The sequence below is a fragment of the Bactrocera oleae genome, chromosome 5, assembly GCF_042242935.1.
Source record: "Bactrocera oleae isolate idBacOlea1 chromosome 5, idBacOlea1, whole genome shotgun sequence".
NCBI lineage: Eukaryota > Metazoa > Arthropoda > Insecta > Diptera > Tephritidae > Bactrocera > Bactrocera oleae.
Window position 1 is genome coordinate 59,784,699 of NC_091539.1, and position 24,767 is coordinate 59,809,465.

Here is a 24,767-nt window from a genome sequence, read left to right on the forward strand (position 1 = left end):
TTTTTAAATGTATATATTTATATATATTTACTATTTATTTGTAATATAATAGGGTATTCATAAAAACACGTAAATGGATTGAATAAGTGTAGCCTTCTCATTATTTACAAGTACAATTACCCATAAAAAATTTATTTTTGTTTTAAAATAACGACACAAATTGAGTCAAATGCTCTACTTAGAATTTATCCGATTTTTTTTCAACTGCATTTGTTTCATATTTTACAAGCTTGTGATAAAAATGGCAAATATTCTAACGCGTTGCAGGCTATATACGTATTTCTATGAGTACCGCTAATATGTATATGTAGTTCATTATCCACTATAACTCAATTCTCTTAAGCATTAGAATCGATTTAATTTAGTAACTTTAAACTTATATAACTACAAATGTGCTAATATATGTAATCGCTTTATTGTTATACGTTTACTTGGATTAAATAAAAAATATATATCCAGTTATTTTTTTACATGTACATTTAGACTTAATTTTAGTTCATTATTCCTCATTGAATTGTGATGCTTATGTATAATTTTTCATTATATTATAGACAGTAAAACAATATAGATTCACATGTTCTTGTTTACATATACAATTACATACTAGCATATATATTTATATTTTTTTATTGTATGATATAAATTTGTATGAATTCATTGTGCAGAACCATATTTAATATTAATAATTATTTTACAAATTCCTTAAACTCTGATAGCTAAATAATAATAAATCAATTAAATGTAATGCTTATGTGTAGATATATATTATTTATGTATATATTGATACATATTCTTTATTTACCTTTGCTATGTGCCAAAAATAATCAAATAAAATATAAGTTATATAATCAGTTCTCTTCTAAATTTCCAATTTAAAAGTATGGTAAAAAATATATTAAATTTATATTAATATTTTATTAAAAATTTCATACTTAATTTTGAAAAACTTTACAACGTGAGTGAGTAAGTATGAAACTTTGTTATTTTTATTATTATTATATAAATACACAATTTACATATTTTATGTACAAAAATTATTAGATAACTAAAAAAAATACGATAATATAAAGTAAGCACGATTTTGTGGCAAAGCACCAATGTCATTTAGCTAGAAAATACAAGTACACTTATCAAAATTTCAATAACAGAAGCATAAATATATTTATATACTTGTAGTATTATTTAAGTGAAGTATGTAAATCATTTTTTAACATTTGTAATCAGAAAAATTTTCAATAAAATATATTTGTAAAAATTAGAATTTTTTTTACAAAATTTATATATTAAGAATAAAAGATATTATATGTATATATAAAATTTTATCAATCAGGAAATAATATAAAAATATATATACTTCTAATGAATTTTTTCATTCAAACTATTCATAGATCACCCAATACGAAATAACGTTTATAACTAAAAAAAATGCAGAAAACTTGTGAATTCGACATTTTAGAATTTCGAAACAAAAACTCAAAATATACTCTTTTTTTTACATAGTTAAGTTCGTGTTTAAAATAAACCTGACGATAACAGAAATGATTTTTTCTGCGAAATTAAAAAAAAAAAATTTTCCTCAATATATACTTTTTTTTATAAGTTGCTAAAAACACCAGAAGAAAATATGCAAAATCGATTTTTTCTAAAAAATATCAAGTGAAATTCAACTTAAAATTTCTGTTGAATATTAAAACAAATTTTCGAAATTTCAAATTATGTAATAAATACGCTTTTCTTTACATATACCATACAAGACCAAAAAAAATTTTTAAAATAAAAAAAAAACGCAGGAAATTGTAATATTATAAATTTTTTTAAAACGAAACTAAAATTTACAATTCTTTATTTTAATTCCAGAAAATTTTTAAAAATTCGATGTTTAGAAATAAAAGTATGGTGTATTTAAAATGAATTTGTTTTAAATAAAATTATGTATTCTGGCAAAATTTATAGAAAACAAGTAAAAAAGGAAATAAAAAAAATATTTTGAAATTCAGTTTAAATTTTTTTTAAACATTTTATAGATATTTTTTAGTTATGTAATAAATAACAATATGTAAATATTTATGTATGCTTTTAATATTTATAAGTCATAAAAGAACGGAAAATATTTTCAATAAAAACCGTTGTAAACGCTTTTGAAAATTAAAACGGAAATTCTATATTATTTTTTATTCTAAATTTAGGAGAAAATATAGAGAAAAAAAAACAGTAAAAAAAGCGTTTTAAATTAAATTATGTCTTCTGGAATAAAAATTTATTAAAAAAGTAAATATCTAAACAAAAAATTATTTTTAAATCCAATTAAAATTTTTTTGGATATTTTATATACATTTTTTTATTACGTGAAATAATACAAAAAAAATATGTAAACAAAAATTATAAAAAAAAGATTTACATAACTTGTAATTACGAAATACATATATCGTGTAAAATCGAAAAATATTTAAAATTAAGTTTTAGAAAATCAAACAAAAAATTTTTAATATTTTTTTTTTATTTACGTTCATATAAAAAATAAAAAAACCCAAAATAATAAAACCAGAAAATCATAGAAATTTGGTACAATTTAAATTAAAAATAAAAAACTAAATAAGAAACATCAAAAAGAAAATTGAAAAATATATACATATGTATATAGGAAAATAAAAATCATCAGGTTTTTAGGTAAAAAACACCGCGGAAAAATTTTGTCCAAATGGATTTTTAATGTTGAGGAAACGAGTCATAGTAAAAAAAGATATTATATTGCTTTAAACTGAGATCAATATTTTCAAAGTAAATTGGTTATACTGGCAAATATATGTCTTTGTAACTTTCAGTATTATTTTGTATGTTAAAAACCATAATTATTGTTTGAAAATGTGAATGGTTGATATTTACAGAATATGCATCTAATCTAAAGCGCAGAAAAAAATTAAAAAAAAAAACTTAAAATAAAAAATTCACCGATTAAATTACGCATAAAATTATTGCTCAAAAATAATTAAGAACTGATAGTAAAAAGTTGAAATAAAAAAAAAAAGCTGTTACTAAAAATATGATGCAAATCCTTTAAATCATAGTCTATATAAATATTTTTTAATTAATTAGCTAAAAATAAGTACATTTGTATTTACTTTGAATTGTGCTTCACTCACTAATTACCTTTCCTCTTCAGTATATCAATATGTCTATAAACATATGTATATGCATACATATATTATTCTTTGGACTCGGAAATTTGATAAGCTGCGTTCCTATTCGTGTTCTATGATCTCAAAGTCACTTTCGGAGGAGCGGTCATCCTCCTTTGGAACTGTGGCTACTGCCGCTACTAAAGCTTTGCTTTTGCTACTGTTGTTGGTAGCTGCACTCATACTACCCAATTGCATTAGGCCGGTGACAAGTGTAGGTAGTAGCTTGCTGCCACTTTCGAGCAGCGCTTGAGCGGAGGAAGTAGCGACCAATGCGGCAACAACGCTATCATTCGCGGCGGTGTTAACTGGCTTTGCCGAATCGGTAAAATTTAAACCTTTCGACAAATTCTCCTCTGATGACGAGGAGGAGTCAGACTTAAAGTGACACTTCTCAAAGCGTATATTACTGGCGATTGTTCGCGGATCTGCATTAAGTTCATCAACATTGATAACCGGCATCAGATCATCGTCATCATCCGTGGAGTTTTCATTCAACTCCGGTATGGAGTCGGGTATTAAAAGCTCTGATGGTATATCATCACTTCCATTACTACCGTCATCATCATCATTATCATCGATGTCCTCGGTCTGTAAGGAGTATGAGGCTTGGTCGCTTGCACGTGCCAATAGCACAAGATTATTTGAGCTTGTCTCTGGCAAAAATTCATCATCTGACTCCGTTTCGGTTTCGGTCTCGGTGCCGGTCCCAGTTTCGGTACCACTCTCAGTATGTGTGTAGTCTTGATAATAGTGTCGGTCACGACGTCCTATTATAAATAACATAGAAATACATATATCCATTAGAATGTATATTAATAATTTTAATGGCACATTTGCTTGTCTAATTATACTTACGCTCACTTTGCAATTGTTCATATTCAATGCGGTTGGCAGCTATAACCGCAATCGCCACTAGAACCAAGCCTAAAGAGAATCCCGTCAATATCGGTGCACTGACCGCAAGGAATCCTCCGGCAGAAAACACAGCTGAGTCGAACATCTTCCTATTTTCTTTGCGAAATTGATAAATTTTTTGCAATTCAGGTGGTGGTACAATTCGGAAGTTGCAGCGTGTCTTATAAATCCAGTAGAAAAATAGTGATAGGAAGAAAATGCCTAATGGACGTAGGTGTAGCCTAAATAGTTAAAATAATAAGTCAATATTAGTAATATCATAATATATGTATTAAATATTATATTCATACATTCAACAAATTAATATAACTTATAAAAGATCAATATAGTTGTATATACAGTAATATATAAATAAATGTGCCATCCGATCAAATTTGAACTGGACTGGTAAAAAAATATTTTATTGCTGGACTTATACAACATTTTTTTATGTTCGTGTGAAGTTCAATCTCCATCTGTCATTTAGTGTGTGTTTGGCAGCTGTTTGTTTACAATAGGAACAGTTTGTCTGGCGATTTTTACCATGGAAAAAAATTCAACGAGTTTGCTTGAAATTTTGTGTTTCCAATGGAATCCCGGTTACGGAATCGTTGAAAATTTTGCAGAAGTGTTTTGTGGAGCTTACTATATCACGAACACAAGTATTTGAGTGGCACAATGCATTCCGTGAAGGTCACGAAGTCATCAAAAACTTGCTTCAGCCGAGTCGTTCATTCACCTCTGTTAATAACGATAACATCGAAAAGGTTAATAAAAGACTACTTCAAAAACGTCGTGTTAGTGTCAGAGAGATAGCAGAGAATCTCAACATTTGTTATGGATCAACTCAACACATTTTAGTTAATGTTTTGTGTATGAAGCGTGACTATACTCGTATCAAAAGAACTGAATTTTTTGCAAAAATGACACCGAGTAGAGGTCGCAACAGATGCTTGACAACGTAGCCGATTACCTTACAGTCATCGAACACATCATTACTGGTGACGAGACATGGGTTTAGGAATATGATGTAGAGACTGTGAAACGATCTAGCAAATGACGCTCCAAAGCTGAGCTGAAACCGAAAAAACTCAAAATTCGCTGAAGGCGCTGAGGGCTATCCCAGCCGAGGTTTATAACAAGGGTATGGAAAATGGATTAAGTGTTAGCATAGTTTTATTGGCTCAGGCGATTATTTTGAAGGCAATAATAAAGCGTTGCAGTAAAGTACGTGAAACATTTTTTTTTGTCAGTCTAGGTCAAATTGTATCAGATGATATATGTGTGTGTGTACGGTGAATAAATTAAAATTAAGAATTGGGTACAACAATGAACATAGAAACTCGTTGCAAAAATAATATATATTATTATATTGTTTTTTTTTTTTGGAAAAAAATGTAGTTTTTGCAAATTAATTGAAAATAAATTAAATTTTTTTTGTAATTGCATTATTTGAGCACTTTGGGCACTATTGTAGACGTAATTTGAACTTTCGCACTTTAATTAAAATGCATGCAAAATACATATGGATGTATGAATGTACACAGCTAAACGACTAAGAGGTGTTTGACCTTGATACAATACTCGTATGCATACATACGTACATAGTATGTGTATATCTAAGCAGGTGCACAAATAGCTTTAGTAAATGCAATGCTTCAATTCCATCAGCATCAGACTGCTTACAATTTTCTAGAATTACCATGCAATTTATATACTTCATTAGAATACACGTATGTACATTCATATATACATATATATATGTATATATACATATGTATGTGCAATTAATGCAAATATAAATAGGCTTGTGCTTGCAAACAATACGGAACCAAAATCAATGATCTAACTTTGCAAGAAAACAAACAAGCAGCGATTGCAGTGTCAATAACAAAAACAACACAAGCGAAAACAACAGATAGCTGACAACAACAAAATCCACTCTAGCGAATTGTCAGCTGATTTTTGCGACGTACGAGCGAATATAAGCAATGTGTGAACATTTAGTAAGCTGCTTTCATACACTGAGCCATAGGTACAGAGATACATACGTACATATGTGTGTGTGCATTTGTAGACAGCTGTCTAGGCTGTTGTGTGCAGGTGGAAAATGCCACACCATTGCTGATTATGAGAGGAATGCCGCGTGAAATCATCAACCGATAAGACAAAGTTTGTAGCAGATGCCCACACATACAAAAACGCATACATACATATATACCTGCACATACATGTTAAATATTACTATATACGCACATACATACATACTATATACTTCAAGTGTGCTTACACAACGCGATATCACAACCGTTTTGTTTACAAACACAAAATGCGTTCTATTTATTATTGTTGTTTATAAACTTTCATTTAGTTTAAGGCAATTTAACTTAAATTCGTTCATTTATATTATGCGTATATTATGAATATGTATATGTATGTATGTAGATATACACATTCTCTATATATGTATATGGCACTTGCATATCAATTAACTTGTGCAAAAAATAGCTTTGTAGAAGGCTTTTTGCTCAATAAAAGCCAACAATTAATGGGCGTTGGACAACAAAGCGGACGATATACAAACACAACTACACACATACATATGTAAGTACCATACATAAATACGTACATATGTATGTCTGACCATGATGTCAATATTTCAATACATACTACATAGTAAATATTTGAATATCTTCTGCAAGAAAATTTAAAATTATTTTATAAAAGTACTCGGTGGATAAAACTTTAAGATTCACGAATTAATTTTTTTTAACCAGATTGCTACCAAGTAAAAAAAAAAGAAAAAAGTTAACTTCGGTTGCAGCGTAACTATAATACCACCCAAAAATAAAAAAGTTTTCCTTACAACAACTTGATTTTGATCGATCAGTTTGTATGGTAGCTATAGGCTATAGTGATTCGATCTGAACAATTTGTTCGGTGATTGTAGTGCTGTCTTAGAAAATAATCCATGCTAAATTTCGTGAAGATATCTTGGCAAATAAAAATTGTTTCTACACAAGGGCGTGATTTCGATCTGTCAGTTTGTATGGCAGCTATAGGCTATAGTAGTCCAATAACGGCGGTTCCGACAAATGAGCAAATTCTTGGTGAAGAAAGGACCAGTACGAAATTCGCGATCTAAATCTCACAAAATGAGAGAATACCTCCCCTACAAGAAACTGCTGATGGGTGCACCAATACACTCACATTTTTTATGTCAGTCGTGACGTACAGTTACTTATCAACAGAACGTTACGGTTTTTGCTAAAAAGAGACAGATACGACTTATAATGCTTACTATGGCTTTACATATGTATGTAAGCATGAAATATCTGACAGTACTAAAGGTGTCACCACTGACAATGAAATGAACAGTAAAATGACAGTCAATGTTTACGGTTTTGTCAAAGTTGCGAGTAAGCTATTATTAATTTTCAAATAAAATTATATTTTTAGTTAATTTTTATTATTATTTAGCCATTTTTAAATTCCGAAATATCCATGAACTGAAAAAAACACGCACAGTAGAGCTTTTGAGCGGAGCAAACATGCAAGTTGTACTCCTTTTTTATATTTATTTATATATATATATATAACTAATTTACAGTAAAAGTTTTAAATTAATTAAAGAAATAAAAATTGTACTATGTACTGCGCAAAAGAAATTTTCACTTGTGATAGTTTTTCAGTCATAACTGACAACTTTCAGCTTTGATGAATTTATTTATGATCAGCAATGACTCAAGAAAAGGCATGAGAGTGAGCAGCATAAATATATAGTGAATCAATTCCGAATATTCATGTGTTAAAGAGAAATGTAAAATCACACACATGCGTTTGTTTGCTTCAGTTTTTGCTCTTAAGAACATGAAACATGAAACTATGTTCTGCGCGCTGACAAAATTTTTTCAGCTGTGACTGTCGTATTACCGGTCAGATGACTGTCACTGTTCTTTGAGGGGGTGATTAATGTATTTGAAACGGTATCTTTTTAAAATAAACCATTTCAAGAGTTATGTATAGGTATGCAAAATATTTAAAAGGAGAGATTAAAAACAAACAAACAAAAAAATAATATCAAATTTAATATTATTATTTAAATTAATCAGCAAATATTTTTTTTATATTACACTCTTCAATTTACTTAGTGATTTATATAAAAAATTACACCCATTAAAAATAAAGAGAGAATTATGAATTATAAACAGGTATATTTTAAAGACTTCAAAAATTAATATACAATTTTTTAAAGCTTAATTTTTCAATAATTTTTAACGCATTATTTAAAATTATTGCCATAGTAAGCAATTAGTATTAATAATAAAATGGTTAGTAAAAAGTCTAGTTCACACTATACATAACATTTTGTATATCTTGCACATGCCATAAGGTCTCACAGTCGCTCGCAATAATTTGTTAAATTTATTCAAAAATCATTAGACTCCAATATTATACGCATTTGTTTTGAATCACAATTAGAAATAGCAAACAGCTGTTTTCAAAAAGTTGAATGAACAGTTACATTTACTCTGTTGGAGGTCAGCTGACCGCACAGCTGTTATAAATGCACCAAGTGTTCAGTTGAGTTAATAGTTCAATTTACAATTTTAGTTTCATTTGTATGATTTTAGCTTTTTTTTTAAACACGCTTGCAAGCCATTTACAATGCATATTCGATTCTCATTTACACGCTAGCCACTAGCCTCGATGACGGCACATGCGCATTTACACTGGCCACCGGATGCGCAGCGCGATAAAAAGAGCAAAAGCAAACAACAGTGAAACAATAAGTGTTGTCGCAATTACGCTATAGTATAACGTACTATATACGAGTTACATGTACGATATACATACTAAGTAATTATTCACAAGTTTTATGTTATTTTGTACACAAACTACAACGGCGGGTATTCACGTTGAGCAAAAGTGCTAAAAATTACGACTGCCAGCGCAAGACTAACTGACAAGAATCAAACAAAACTCAACTTAGTTCAATAATAAACTTATTGTAAACAAGTTAGTCTTGTTTTTGTTTGAGCTTTTAATTTTGCTTAAGATAAAAAGTGTTAAAAAACAAACCCGTGGTAAAATATTAAACAATATATCATAATCTGCATACGTGTATAATATATACATACATACATATGGTATAGTTCTAATCTAAGTCGGTTTTATATTTGCACAAGCAGGAAGCTGGGAAGAACAAGTTATATAATTTAAAAACAAAACCAGCTGTTTGCACCGTCATTCATTTGCGCTCAGAGCAAGAGACGAAGATGATCGCTCGACGGTCACTGATCAATGTTGGTTAGCCTGGGTTAATTTTGCTAGTATAATAAGCTTTTTTTTAAATTCATTCAGGGCTTATTATGCGCTCTTATAAGATATTCTTTCCAAAGCCTAGAGTACCAGAGCACAATTTTTTATGGCTTAATAGCGCTTACATGGCTGTTTTGACTTAGAAATTACTAGTGATAGCTCCCAAATTATCTGTAAATATAAACATATATATGTATGTGTTTGACAGTTGACTAATTCTTTAATTCTTTCTTCATACAAATTTTAGACAGATTTTGTGAAATTTTCAACAAAAAAAATAAATTCAAAACTCAGCAATTACGCCGTCATTTCCGGCAGTCCGCGTTGACAGCAGAATTTCTGAGAGGATCATCAAAAGTAACGTGTTTGAACTAAGACCCTTTAACTAGGTATTGGATCGAGAAAAAACAAATAAAGTGAAAATTGTATTTTTGGCAGACGTTTTTTCAAAAACAGTCAAATTTTAGTGAAAATTTCTCCACGTTTTTTGTTTTTTAAATAGTTGTAATTGAACAAAAAAAAAAATGCCTCCACGGTAAAACCTTGTAAATTATAGCTCAAAGTGAAAAAAATCATTAAGATCGGTTGAGTAGTTCGTGAGAAATCTTAACAACCGACTTTGAAAACACAGTTTCGAGAAAAACACGTTAAAAGTTTTAAGTGAGTATGTAGCTGACCTCGAGCGCGCAACTTCTCAAAGCTGTAGCTCCAAAACTATTACTGGAATCAACTTGAGAATTTAGGAGAATATTTTAAAGATTTTATAGAATTGAATTGTTTGAAGCCGTGAAACCTAAGTAACCCCCTAATATACCAGGATTCAGGTTGTAAAAGCTGGAAAGAACGTATATTACTCGACAAAAGCACCCTATATACATATACACATATACATTAATATATATTTGGAGTACTCTGTACGCACAAGAAAACAAAACAAAATAAACTCACAAATATTTACTAAAATAGCAAAACACCGTTAAACCAAAAATATGCTATAAACAAAGTCCAAATGGCGAGTTGAAGGTCGCAAAGAATGATGAACTCGACATTTGTTACTATTAACACTGACTAACTGGAATTTTATTGAAATTAGCAAAAATTGAAATAAAAGGCAAGCATTAGTAGTGCAAAAAGACATAACTTTAAAAGCAAAGAAAAGAAATGAATGAATTTTATTTGCATACAAAGGAAGTATACATATGTATGTAGAAACATATATACAAGACTCTATGAAAAAAATAGCGTATTTTCGACGTATACTTAAAAATGTATTTAAAACACAAATGGCAAGTAGTTTTCTGCCTATAGTTCACGAACGAACTCACAAGTTGCTTTGGAATACGCATTGGATTTAGTAAAGGGGCGAACACACTAACGCTGCTTATTAACGTAATTTATGCGCTAATTAAGTAATTTTAACAGATAATTGATTAACTGACATTTAAGTTATGTCTGCAACACAAGGGCAAAGCAAAAGCAAAGCAAAAGAAAATAAAGACAAACTGCATTAACTGTAATGTAATATTATGTCAATTAAAGCGCAAAACGGCATAAAACGTGTAGTCTATATAACCTTCAAAATAAAACCATATTGCCAGTTAAATAACGAATTATATTTGAGTATAATTGACTATATAATACCAATGATTAAATATTATAAAAATTAATACTAACAGTGCACTTTTTCTTAGTGCAAAAGCAAAAACTCCTAAGGGCACTATTTAAGTACTTTAGAACTCTGAAAACCCCACTTACGAGTATATCAGCTTAAGGCTCGTTACTGAGCAGTTTAAACGCCTACTATATACACATACTACATTTAGCAAAATAAAAAGCTTGCGGAATGGAACGACATTTATTTATTCTTTTTCGTGTTTCATCAATGTGGAATTGAATAGAGTCACGTTTTTTTTAATTGTGAAGAATGTGCGCATTGCTCAGTAAGCCTCACAGGTTAGCGATTCATTTGTGAGTGTTTATAGTAATTAATATAAGTGATAAGTATATAGATAGGTATTATTATAAAGCAGTATATATGTATGTGCAATAAATGGCCTTTTGTGAGAATACTTGCTTTTGTGGGAAATAATATAATATAATGCCCTCTAACTTTATGTGGAAACACATGGAAATGTACATACAAGTATGTATGTATAGAAAATAGAAAGTGGAAACGTTTTTAACACGACTAGAGTTGTAAATAATTAGTATCGAAATATTTTCTAGTTTTATAGCTGACAAAAACGTAGAAAATCTCCTTTTGGGTATTTAAGGGTGGTCATTCCATACGATCATAAATTGCTTTCTTAACATGTCTAGAATACGGTAGTATAAAGATTTTTAAAAATTCGAAGTCGTTTTAAAGATACAGCAGTTAGAAGAAGAAGCTGTTCGGAGCGATGAGTTGCGGACTTGAAACTTTAAATGCGTTGTTCTCCAAACTGTGTTATTTAAATTTTCTCCGTCGTATCTCAAAAACGGCTTTACCGAATGACTTGAAATTTGTAGAGTACATGTATACGCATGAACTATTATCAATCAAAAATTTCCAAAATTTCAAAAATTAAATTTTTTTATAGCAAAAAACAAAAAAACGCAAAATTCGCAAGTTTTTTTTTCAAATGTCTACCAAAAATGTAATTTTTGGTATATTCAATTCATAATAGTTCATTGCGTGCATTTAGGCTAACAGATTAAAACACCGCTAATTTTTTTTGTTTCAGAAAAGCCATGCAGCCGGAATCGTGGAGGAACTGCGAGCCCATTTTTTCGAGGCGGGGGTGTTCAACACGCTATAACTCATGTTCTACACAATATTTTTAGCTTAAAATTTATATTTACCGACCAACTGTTAAAAGATATATTAATAAATGCTAATAAACTTAAAGCTCTATCTATTTACTGGTCGTAGAAAAAAGTCCCGAAAAAACAGGCCGACACATGGGATGACCCCCTTAATGCAAAATGGGCAGCATTGAACACATGAACTTAGCAAATGAACTTTAACAGCCAAAAATTGAAGCGTTGTTGAGACATAACTGTTAAAATTAATTTCAATATAATTATTATTTTTTCAATATTTCAATGTTTAGTTATTAACAGAAGTATATAGTATTAAAAAGCTAAAATTATTGTGTAGGCGTGAGCATTCTCGATTTTTTATGGCACCGGCTCGTCACTTCTGCCAGTAAAATGTATATGTATGTAGATACAAGAATATGTATACAATAATATTATTTGTAAATAGTATGACCTTCATACATACTCGTATATACATAAGTATATATATTTTTATTTATTTATTTATTCAATTTAGATATAGTATACAAATATAATATCTAAAAATAAGGCTGCCAGGGCCTATGGCTCAAAGATATATTTTATTATGTTATTTTAGACAAAACTTTGATAAATTATTATTTATTTTCTTGTTAGCTGTATAAAGATAGATAACTACCATATATGTGTGTGTGTGTTAGTTAAATAAAGAGATTTTTAGCAAGTGCAAATTTTTATAATAAATGTCTAAATAAAATAAATGATTTGATTTAGCTCATGGATACACCTTTATTTGAATTTTTTTTTATGAATCTGACCCACATAATTTCTATTAAAAACTGGTAAATCAAGCTATTTTATTTTATTTTTTTGCTCATAAAAATAAGTAGCCTACGCAATTTGCAATAAGAGGCGCGATTCCGTTGTTATCAGCAATAAGTAAAAGTAAATACTTACTTGCAGTTATGTCTGTATGTATGTAGGTATGTTTAGACATTATTAAGGTATGTATGTATGTGTATGCATATGTAAATATGCATGAGGTGTTCCGCTTCAATTTCAATATGCGATAAGAGCAAGAAGTGCTTATCAAGCATATTTGTATTTGCACAAAAAATACAGTGCTGTGCAACGAATTGGAAATGTAAACAAACTGGCTGAAAGAATAATTGCGTTCGGTGAGGATATATTTTACAATATGCAATAAAAAAAATTCTAGTCAGATCATGAGATGTACATATGTATGTATATACCTTAATTCCAAAAGCTACACTAGCCATTTAAAAAAAAAAAAAAAAAAGTTATTTAAAATGAACGAAAAATTGAGTGACTGCTATCTTAGCTTAAAATACATTTAAACACACATTAGTTTACAATTACATGTGCGATTCAACAAAACTTGAAAAGTGGCTAAGCTTAGCTGACCATTCGTCCCTGTTTGACCGGGACAGTCCGGATTCCGAAGTTAACCGTCCCGGCCGTCCCGAGTTTAGAAATTAAAAAAAAAATTAATGCATTAAATAAAATTGTTTTGCTCTCTCACCTATTAAATGTCGCGATTTTCAATGAATTATAACATGGAAAAGACCGATGACTAAAAAGCACCGTCCCGGGTTTTGTCGGTACAAATATGGGCACCTAAGACTAAACGAACCAGCAATTGGTATACATATAATAAATCTGCATACTCAAAGCTATAAAAATTTATAAGTGATATCTTAATATAAGCAACTTATATCGAATTCAACTCGAAAATTAGTGGTAAAGTGGTTAATATATATAGAGAGAGAGAATAGCTCGAAGAAAAAAATGAATAATCTTTACCGCAACGCTGTCAATATACTTAACATCACTGTAAGTGCCTGAGTCAAAATGTGATATAATATGTACATATGTATGCTAATTATGTATTGATAGACATTTGACGGGAATATTTATTTTCTTTTCTAGCAGGGAATGTAAATAGAGAGATAAAAAATATATAACATAGTATTTGTTGCGATTTTAAATCAAAAATATAAAAGCATGCAAATATGTATGCAAACTGACTGCATTAAGTGGCTCTTACAATGTTTGAGGAAAATTTAAAAATTACAATTTTGTGCTTTTATTTGTATTTGTTCCGTTTTCTTATAAACGAGCGCCCAAAGAACACTCGCTTAGGCGAAAACAAATGGTTTTTAAGGAAATTCGTTTGATTTTGGCGAGTTTAGGAAGTATTGCCATAACATAAATATAAATCAGTTGGAACGGCAGCAAACGGTTGTGAAAACCCTTCAGAGAATCCCTGTGTTATACAATATAATCTCTTAACAGCAATTCTTTAAATTCGACAAGAAACAAAACAAGTATATTACAATTTTCATCACAGGTTGTAAAATCGAAACGCTGTCATTGTTTACCGTTTGTTTATCTTTAAACGATACGTCATGTCATACACAGTTGACAACGCATTATTGAATATTTACTTCTTATATTCATTTTACAAATGAAGTAAATAGTTTGAATACAATGCATGCGCATACATACATAGCTATGTGTGTATTTGGAATTTTCATTGAAGATAGTGTCGGTTAAACGAACTCAATTTGGCGAGTACACAAATTCGTTAGGAATTTTTTAAAAATATCCAGATGACGTGTGCTTTCTATGTTTACGTAATATTAAGGTAAATACAATTTCTATGTTACATATGTAACTTACCTAACTAAATATACTATACAAGTATATGTATGTATATGAGAAGGGCATATATGTAAATGCAATCATTTATGTAATTCTAACCTCAACAAATTTACTTTCGTAGCTGAATTTCTTGGCAACGTGCGAAATCATTGCAATTGAGCAGGAGCCAATAACAGCTGTTGTGCTAGTAATTAGGTGAATCGTCGCTCTACACCTCATTGCATCTTAGAAAGGTGATGAGTGTGTGTTTACTCATATATACACACACATACACATGCATGCATGTAGTCATAGACAAGTCAAGTGATAAATATGTTTGTTGTGTGGGGATGAGCAATAAAACACTGTGCTTGCATAATTAACTGTAAATTGACTGTTTGCGGCAATTAAATTTCGGTGCTCAACTCAAATACACATACACATGCACATGAAGACACATTTATACAGTGTATGTGTATATCTAAATATAAGGCAGATACATTGTAATCATTTTAACCATATTTTCCTGATTGGTTGTGTAATAAGTAGCAACGGTAAACGATTTCTATAGGTGTGAGAATTATATGGTACATATTAAATATGTGAGAGTACACAAACATTTCACAAATAAGCTGTGACTTTCATTACAATGCCGTTTCCAGCGTACGAGTATGTAGAAGGTGGAGTATATATGTATGTAGGAAAAAATATAAATTTATTATTTGCATATATACACACATACATTTTCAAACACATACCATAACATATGCTGGTGGTTCGAAAGAATATTGAATAGTCGATTTATTCCAAATGTTCCGGAAAAAAATCGATGTATGTACATACATATATACTTCACATCAGCTGTAACTGTATCAACCCTCTTCCCCTAAAATATACCACCCTTATTTCTCAACCGCCACAGTATTTTATCACGTTTCCAATAAGCTGCACAAAACTGTATATACGCAATTAAAATACTACTAATACTGTCAATTTAGAAAATACAATATTTAATTCATTGCTTATAAATTAAAAATCTATTTTGTGGAACAGTACCTAGACGCTAGTAGCTAAAGTTGCTTAGTAAATTTTATATACATATGCATATATACTATATTTACATATGACGATATATAGTTTGGTATAATACTGTAGTGTGTAGTCAACATTAGGTGAAATAATATAATCTAATAGTATTTACATAGACTGAAATACCCAATTATAGTTATATATTATATATATACATAGTACATATGTATGAAATTTTAAAGTATTTCTTGGTACTGTAGTATGGCCTTGAATTTTATCAAAATTATAATAATATTAATAATAATTAATGACAATTTTTATAAAAGTGCAAAGTATTGTCTACAAGTTAAAACAAAGCACTTAACTTTCATAGTCTGTAAATATGTCATTTGTTTTAGTTTGTCGTAGTGTAGTGGTACGGCGTGGAGTATTACTACTATGTAGAACCTAGCAACGATACATTCTCACGACAGTCGATTTTACGTAACCGAGTGCATTATTAACATAAGTATACAAGCCAAGTACTGTTAATTCGGTGAAATTTAAAAAAAAAAAAAAAGAAAAAACATTAACTTCGGGGTTCGCCGGTTGTACCGAAACCATAATATACCTTGCAGGCGCATTTCTTATAGTATAAAAAGTTAAAACAATCTTTATTTTGATCGGTCAAGCCAAGGACTGTTAATTCGGTGAAATTTTTCAAAAAAAAAGAAAAAACATTAACTTCGGGGTTCGCCGGTTGTACCGAAACCATAATATACCTTGCAGGCGCATTTCTTTTAGTATAAAATCTTAAAACAATCTTTATTTTGATCGGTCAGTTTGTGTAGCAGCTATATGCTATAGTAGTCCGATCTAAATAATATGTTCGGAGATTGTAGCATTGCGTTGGAGATAGTCCATGCCAAATTTCGATAAGATATCTCGTCAAAATAAAAATAGGCTATGGGATATGCAATATCAGAGCTTCGACAAATGACCAGCGTCTTGGGAAAAAAGTACGTGTGCGTAATTTCAGATCGATATCTCAAAAACTGAGACTTAGCTCGTGTATGTACAGACACACAGACGGATGTGGTTAAACTCATCATGCTGTTGTATACTCATATATACTTTAGAGCTTCTCCAACATTTCCTTCTTGGTGTTATAATATTTTGGAATCATATATACCGATAAATCGAGAACCTGTATAAGATCCATATTCCGAGTAAGATCGAAATCGTACGGTCATGCGACGTTGGCAAAAGAAAACAAGGACAACACAGTATGGTTATATGTATGTATGTAATGACTGACATATGTATATCATAATCGTGTGGCCTTACTCTAGAACATTGACCTCAAGCTAACCTAACTTATTGTCCCTAAATTCTTGGATCACATTTTCGAAAATTGCTCTTAATGTTTTATATAATTCACATCTTCATTCAAACAAAGTCGTTATTTTTTTTTTTGGCTGAAAATTCTTACTATAGTCATAACAAATGTATGAATTTAAGTACGTATATATTTATGTATATAAATTCATATAAGTAATCGCGCTGCTGGCAACGAAGGGTGTAAATTGATATAAATGTGTAGTGCGCAAAATATACACTACATACATAGACATACATATAATTGCTCTTAAGAGGCACGTCGCAAAGTAAAAGTACGTAAATACAACAATTTACTATTTATATACATATGTACATACATATATTCGTCATATGAGTGTGATAATATTTTCAAAAGAAAACGACGTTCTACAATCACACATAGTATATGCATATTTTTGCAAGAGTACGCAGTATTAATATGTATGAAACTCTATAAATATGTATAAAACTATATAAATATACATATGTGAAATCTATGCAATAGATATAAATGACACATTTGAGATACATGTTGTATACATATAATATATTGAAAATGCCGGTGTGTACCAAAATATGTATATATTTAACGGTAGCTATATATGAACGCACAAAATTCGAGCCAACAGCCAATAAGTCACATGTAAGTACACTGGACAGACAGACAGCTTTCAAAACTAGATAGATACACACTCATCTAGATGTGCACATTCGATATTTATATACTATATAATCTACATAGATATGTATATACATAAGTATATATATATATAATATATCCATGCACATTTATGTGTATTTTTTAATTTGTATGACCAGCTTCGCCGCAGTGTCATTGCAAACACACCCACTCGCACTCCCATAAATGCAACTCACTTTATATGGATGTATGTGTATGTATGTATATACACATGTACAATACCAGTATTTTCGTTTTCGTATTGTAAAACAATTATTGGCCCCCACTTGAGTCCGTCGCAGCCAAGCGGTAGATTCACATGTTGCTTGTCATCACACCGGCTCGCCGCTGTCGCATTTTGTCTTCTGCCTTTACCTCTGCTTTTGCCGTTGTTTTTGTTTTTATTTATATTTATATTTATATTTTATTTATAATTCGTTTTTAATCACTTATTGCAGCAGCAATTTTGTTAACGATAGAACAGTTTGGTAGCAACTCGTATAGTTGCGGTGCATACGACGGCTTCCGACGACTTTCAGTTCTTTGACCCAAATTACGCGTTAATATAAGATAAACCGAAAATAAAACGCACTCTTTGTCAATCTCGTACGCTGCCAACCGATCTTTTGGTCGACAGTCATCAACAAGCGCCTCCACTCCCCCACTTGGCAGCCGAATTTTTAAAATGTTTAATGGGTGTGCGGCTACCTCCTGTCGTCGCTGCGACGTGCCGACCGCCTTTCTTTCGACTTTGTTGCGTTTCAAATATTCGTGTCACATATCTTATTTTTAAATGGGCGACTTTTCCGTTTTTATTTATGTTGTGTAGCCATTTTTGTTGTAATTTCTGTTAAATTTTTGCTTTGTTGATCAACAGCAAATGGTCAGTGCGTCGACATATCGCCTGCGCTTTGGATACATTAGACGCAAATATTGTTGGCACACAATTTCATCCAACTACGGATTTGTTATTATCTCGCATAAAAGATATGTGTGAATAATATATGTATAAATACGTATCTATTTTCAGTATTAGGGTGCAACCATATTTCATATATCAAATGCTTTTTTGTCAATTAAGCAAGAAAAAATGTTAACTTCGGCCCAACCGAAGATATAATATCCTTCACAGGTGCATTTCTTATAGCATAAAAGGGTATAAAGAGATTTTTACATTGATTTTGATCGGTTTGTTCGTATGACAGCTATATACTAGGACGTGAGCAAAATGGATTAACCTAATGGAATCTCATTTTTTTCATATTTTATAGTTTGATAGAACATGTGATGCAAGGTGCTTGCAGATAATTTTTTAATTTTTATTGGAAGAGATCACCCTGTGTTCTTTGAAACCAATCAAGAAAATTGTTTTCGGTTCAGTGATATTTAGGTTTGGGAATTTCGCTCTGAATGTAAGACAAAATTGAAATCACATTAGTGTTATTTGCGTGGTAATACAAAACTCGAGTATGACACAAATAAAAATTTCCAAAATTAAATTTCGCACTTTATACCAATAAAATTATAATTTAGACTAAGAAATTATTGAGCGTAAAATACATCGCCAACCGGCTCACTAAATATCATGATCAACATAAGATTGGTCGTAGGATACTATTAAAAATTGGATAAACAAGAATTTGGTCTATACTACATTACACCAAGCCATCATCTAACAAACAGAGGCTTTTTGAACTGGTTGGCCATAAAAGAGTGAACGCCATCTGATTAAATTTTACTCAGACTGGTACATTTAAATTGCGCACGGAAACCGAATCGATAAAAAAAATTATTTTTTTAAGTTCGTGTGAAATTTTATCTCCATATGTTCACGGGGAAGACGTCGAAAACTTGCCTCATGCGAGTCGTCTAATCAGCTCTGTTAATGTCATCGAAAAAATTAAAGAAACAGTAGTGCTTGAAAATCGTTGTGTTGGCATCAGAGCGATAGCAAAAGATCTCAACAACTCTTAGAGATCGACTCAACATGACATGTTTAGGGGCATATTTTGATTTTTTTGCGATAATAAAAAGTTGTATTAAAATACGTGAAAAAGTTGGCTTTTTTTTAGCAGTGCGGCTCAAATTTGATCATACAAGTATACTACATATGTATATATGTATGTACGTTTGCTTATATTTACATCCATATATTATACATTATCACTTACAAATGTGCACCTCGCTATATATGTATGTACATATATGAGTATATACTTTTTATTACAAATAAGTCAGTGATTTGTTTTCAAATCGCTAGTTTGCTGTGACCATGAATGTACCAAAAAAGTAATCAAGTAATCGCAAAAAATTAAAACAGCTATATAAGTACTCGTATGTATGCGCTTATGTATTAAAAGTGTGTAGAGACTACTGTATGTATAAGTATGTAAGTATGTATGATTCTTACAAGTCGCGCTCTGGTTTCAAGGTAATTAACTAGGGTTATTGCTCCGTAAAGCGATGGTTGATTTACCATGTATCAAAGCATATACACATGTGTATTACATCAATTTACTATATAATTAAAAATGTGTTCTACAAAAAGCGCTTAGAAATTTCACAATATCACATTAGAACGGCGAAAAATAAAATTGTATCATATTTGTGCAGAAATCGGCAACAAATCCAACACTGAAAATAGTAAATAAGACTACAAAATTAATAGTGATTTTTTGATGTACACACGCCCACGAATAGTTCGTTGGAATACAAAATTAAATTTATATTTTGTAGTATTGTAGAATGTTCTTATGCGCCACCAATTCTTCATATCGCAATTAATAATACAATGTTTGCTTTAATAATTCGTTGTAACATTAATACACGGCAAATAAACTATTTAAAAGCGCAGCAATAATATGTGTGTGTATATACATATGTAGATATATGCATGTGTGGGTAGCCATAATTTTACGAATATGAATATTTTTATGAAATTTATATGAATAAATGCGTGCAGTTTGGACATTTTTTGTAACTGCAGTGATCATAGAAATCTTGGATGGAATACTCACCATGACAATGCTACCAAAGATATCACAATCGCTGCGACATTTTTCAACACTAGCCTCCAAGGTATGGAAATATTTGACAATTTCGCTTTTACCGCTTGCATTGTGTTTTGTATTTTTGTTGTTTTTAGCTTAATTGACTTTTATAAAAAAAAGAAATATATATATGCTATTTTAGATTGACACCACACTTTTTAGAGCACAAATTGAGTAGTTAGCGTATTAAAAAATACACGACATAATTGCAAGTATTGCCCAACACACTGTGTATTATTTGAACTTGAATTTGTTTTTTTTTTTTTTTTTTTACTTTTTGGTTTTTGGCAATTGGTATTTAATAAAGTGTTGCAGCACCAAATTCGTAGCACTTCGTCGATCAGCGCGTTCTTATACAAAAATTGCTGGCCGCTGACGAAACTTGCGTTGTCACTTTCGTTTCTAGAGAGAAATTGAAAATTGTGAATGAAGCAAACTATTTGAAATAGACCACAATATATGTATGTATGTATGTATGTAGAATATATAAAAGGTTGCAAATAGCAAGCATATATATAAATATAATGAAAAGCATGAGAATCGATGAACAAAACTCGAACCTTCCTTGGACCAAATTTTTGCGCAAAATATTAACGCCAGCACAATGCAAATGAAGGAATTGAAACAACGAATTTTTGGCAAAATGACGTTTTTGTAAACAGAAAATATGTAGGTATATATGCACAGCAATGCACAACACTACAAAGAGAACACAAAGAGTAAACTGACGTGCGCCATATTTCAACAAAACAAGAAACCATATTTTATTTTGCATTTATTTATTTCCTTTTTTTTTGAAATCACATTTGCGGCTAAATCTCGTGTTTTCTTTCATGTGTGTACATATTTACAAAAATGGATTTATGTGTACTATTTCGAAAACAAGGCGAGCAATAATGCTGGCATTTTACCAAAAACGCAAAAATTCAGCATACATATTTTGTTTTGGTAAAAATTGTTTTCCATTTTTGAAAATAAAGAAAAAACGAAGAATAGTACAATGGAACTGCAAGCCAAAGTATAGGAAAATAGAAAGTTATACATAAAATTGAAGAGCAAAACTTACTTAGACTCATACAAGGACACTCACTCATATTTGGTTCGCCATTTTAGTACTTCAATAATCGGCAGAGCTTGTATTTGCAAAGTAAATATGTATATGAAGTTTACTATTTTAGTAAGCGATGAAGCTGAGGTTCAGGTATGATGTAAGTCACAAATTGTTTGACAGTTTTGGCAATAGATCCATCAACGAGATACCCACATATGTCTGCACGTGTATACATATATATTTACAAAAATGTAAATTTAGAAAGTACTGTGTTTTCACAAGTAGATAAAGTCGAAAGTAGCTATGTGACTTTGTGTCGCTCCTATACATATATAAATACATACAAATGCATAACAGCATTGAGAGTATCCTAATCATAAAAAGCTTTAACATATGCAAGATGTCTGCTTACAATTGATGGATTTCTCTGTAGAGGTTTTGAAGATTAAACAACAAACAAATGTTTCTATGTTTTTTTTAAAAGTGGCATTTTCAAATCATATTTATTTACACACAAATTTATGTATAAAGATTCAAAATCAGCCCAACTATTTAAGGGCATACCTAACTTTTGTAGTTGAAAATGTGAATAATTGAGAAATGCCTTTTGTTGTAACAAAAGCTGTTTAGATAAGGTTTCAAAACAGGCTATGTAAATATTTCTGCCTTACTTATATATTGTAATATATGTAACTGCACATAAAAAGCTTATAAAGTAGTTAAATTTTGAAGCAAAATAAGCAATTTGTACGAAGAATACATCTGTCATATATTTTTATGTTCCTATACCGGACTAACGACTCTATATTTGCATTTTCAGGTAAATGACATATTATGTATGTAGATAATGCAGGTATCGATGCAAGTAATCTACCAACTTAGAAATAGATGAGATGAAAATTGGACTGAATTTAAAAATTTTGAACAAAAACCCCTCTTTGAGAACTCTTTGAAGATTACTTCCATGACTGACAAAGGAGCTACAAACTTTCTGGAATCATTTAGCTTTGACGTATTCAAAATAAAAGTTATGCGTCTTTTATTGCCACCCGCTGTACTGGACACACATGGCGTACAGTATAGGTGCAAGACGGCGAAAAGACTGATTTTTATATCCACGAAGATACATATGTACACTTATATGAATGTATTTAGAAAGGCTGTTTGGCCTTCGTTGTTGTCTGTGGTTATTGCGTCGCAGGGCCGCAAATGAAAATGTTTTCAATGTTTGATATTTTAGTTTTTTTAACAATATTATAAGGCGTATACATATGAATATTTATTATACTCGTATATGTACAATACATGGAAGATGTGGCTATAGATTTCGCATATAATATTTTGATACTATAGCAATTTTCAAAAAATTGTTTATAGATATGTTTGTATGTATAAAAGTTACGTACTTCCATAAATATTACGTTTAGAAAGTATTTATTCTTATTGACATTATTAAAGTCGGACCAACCAGTGTGCACATACATATCTACATACGTATAATGTGGTATATAAAGTCCAGACGCATTTGTCCCAAACATATGATTTGAATGCATGCGCAACTTGTATCACATAAGTATGTATTTGTATGTATGTACATATATACATTCTTGGTTCTTAATATATGTACCTAATTACTGCACAGCTTAAAAGTTGTCGTAAGTTTTTCGTTGTAACAAATTAATATGGAAATGGAATCCATTAAATTTGCAGCACATATTTATTTATATTTCTTTTTTGCGCATTTAGCACAGGAAAAGAAACTCAATTGCGTCAAAACACAATAAATTGAAGATGAAGTTGCCGGAGGGCGGGGATACGAACTCGCTGCAGCCCGGGACGCGTACGGCACGAAATCAGCGGCCTTCAATACATAATATGCGACCTTAACAATATGAAAAGCCCTATACCAAGGTATGATAACATTTTTACAAAGTGGTATGAAATTGCGAAGCTATGAATTGAAGTCTTTAATAAAAATAAATTTCACTCACCGTTGAATCTTCACATAAAAAAAAAAACGCACGAATAGAAATTTTAAACGAAATTAAGTTTTTACCGCACTGTTCGAAAATCGAAGAGTAACTAAATAGACCATGATGTTTTCGCTTGGCTTGTATCTTGTCCGCTTTTGTGTATCTTCGCATTTGCGCGTTTTCTTTTGCATTTTGTTGTTATTTTCATTGTGTTTTGTTTTCCTTGTTCAGCAGTTTCTATTCGAATTCGCGTGAGTGGGAGAAGGAAAATTGCATCAGCCGGTGCAATACAAACAGAGATGCATTTTTAATATATTTAAACTTTAGTAATGCCTCATTAACACCGATTTGAGCACATGATATGATAAATCAAGATTAAAAATGAACAATACATATATTATTTTTAACATATTTTACCACTAGATCACATGCAATCACAATCTTTTATAGAGCAGAATTTATAATAATCTAATGCTGCAACCGAAAGTCCCATAAGATTTTAATGATTATAAATAAAAACTTTACTAGTTTTGAAATCTAATAACACGTAGACAAATACGTCGAATTTTGTGAATTCTTGTTTTCCATTTTGAATATACTGAGAATTCATTTTATTTTATTCTTGTTGACCGCTTTAGACAAAATTTAATATTTGTAATCGACACGTTTCTTTTCATTTAAGTTATATACATCTCTAAATAACAAAATGTAACAGCTAATTAGATCTGTTCGTTTTCAATTGAAAGATTTTTGTGATTGTCACGTATTGAATTGCAAAATTGTCTCAAG

The 24,767-nt window shown here is 30.5% G+C and overlaps 1 protein-coding gene and 1 long non-coding RNA gene across 3 annotated transcripts; one reads left to right on the forward strand and one right to left on the reverse strand.

Annotated features, from left to right (window-relative positions):
- Window positions 1-24,133, reverse strand: LOC106626279 (uncharacterized). 2 transcript variants are annotated; one of them, XM_014246094.3, is made up of 4 exons: window positions 23,997-24,133; window positions 20,922-21,356; window positions 4,035-4,315; window positions 1-3,946 (listed from the first exon to the last, which is right to left on the reverse strand). In XM_014246094.3, exons 2-4 carry the CDS (start codon window positions 21,020-21,022, stop codon window positions 3,240-3,242), a joined length of 1,089 nt encoding a protein of 362 aa, XP_014101569.2. In that variant the 5' UTR covers window positions 21,023-21,356; window positions 23,997-24,133; the 3' UTR covers window positions 1-3,239. The 2 variants fall into 2 exon arrangements, with proteins under 2 accessions (XP_014101569.2, XP_014101577.2); XM_014246102.3 differs by lacking the exon at window positions 23,997-24,133 and adding an exon at window positions 21,515-21,640.
- On the forward strand, window positions 8,911-12,965 carry LOC118683448 (uncharacterized). Its single transcript, XR_004979257.2, has 2 exons — window positions 8,911-9,160; window positions 12,119-12,965. It is a non-coding gene; the product is annotated as an uncharacterized lncRNA (long non-coding RNA).
- Window positions 24,134-24,767: the final 634 nt, after the last annotated feature.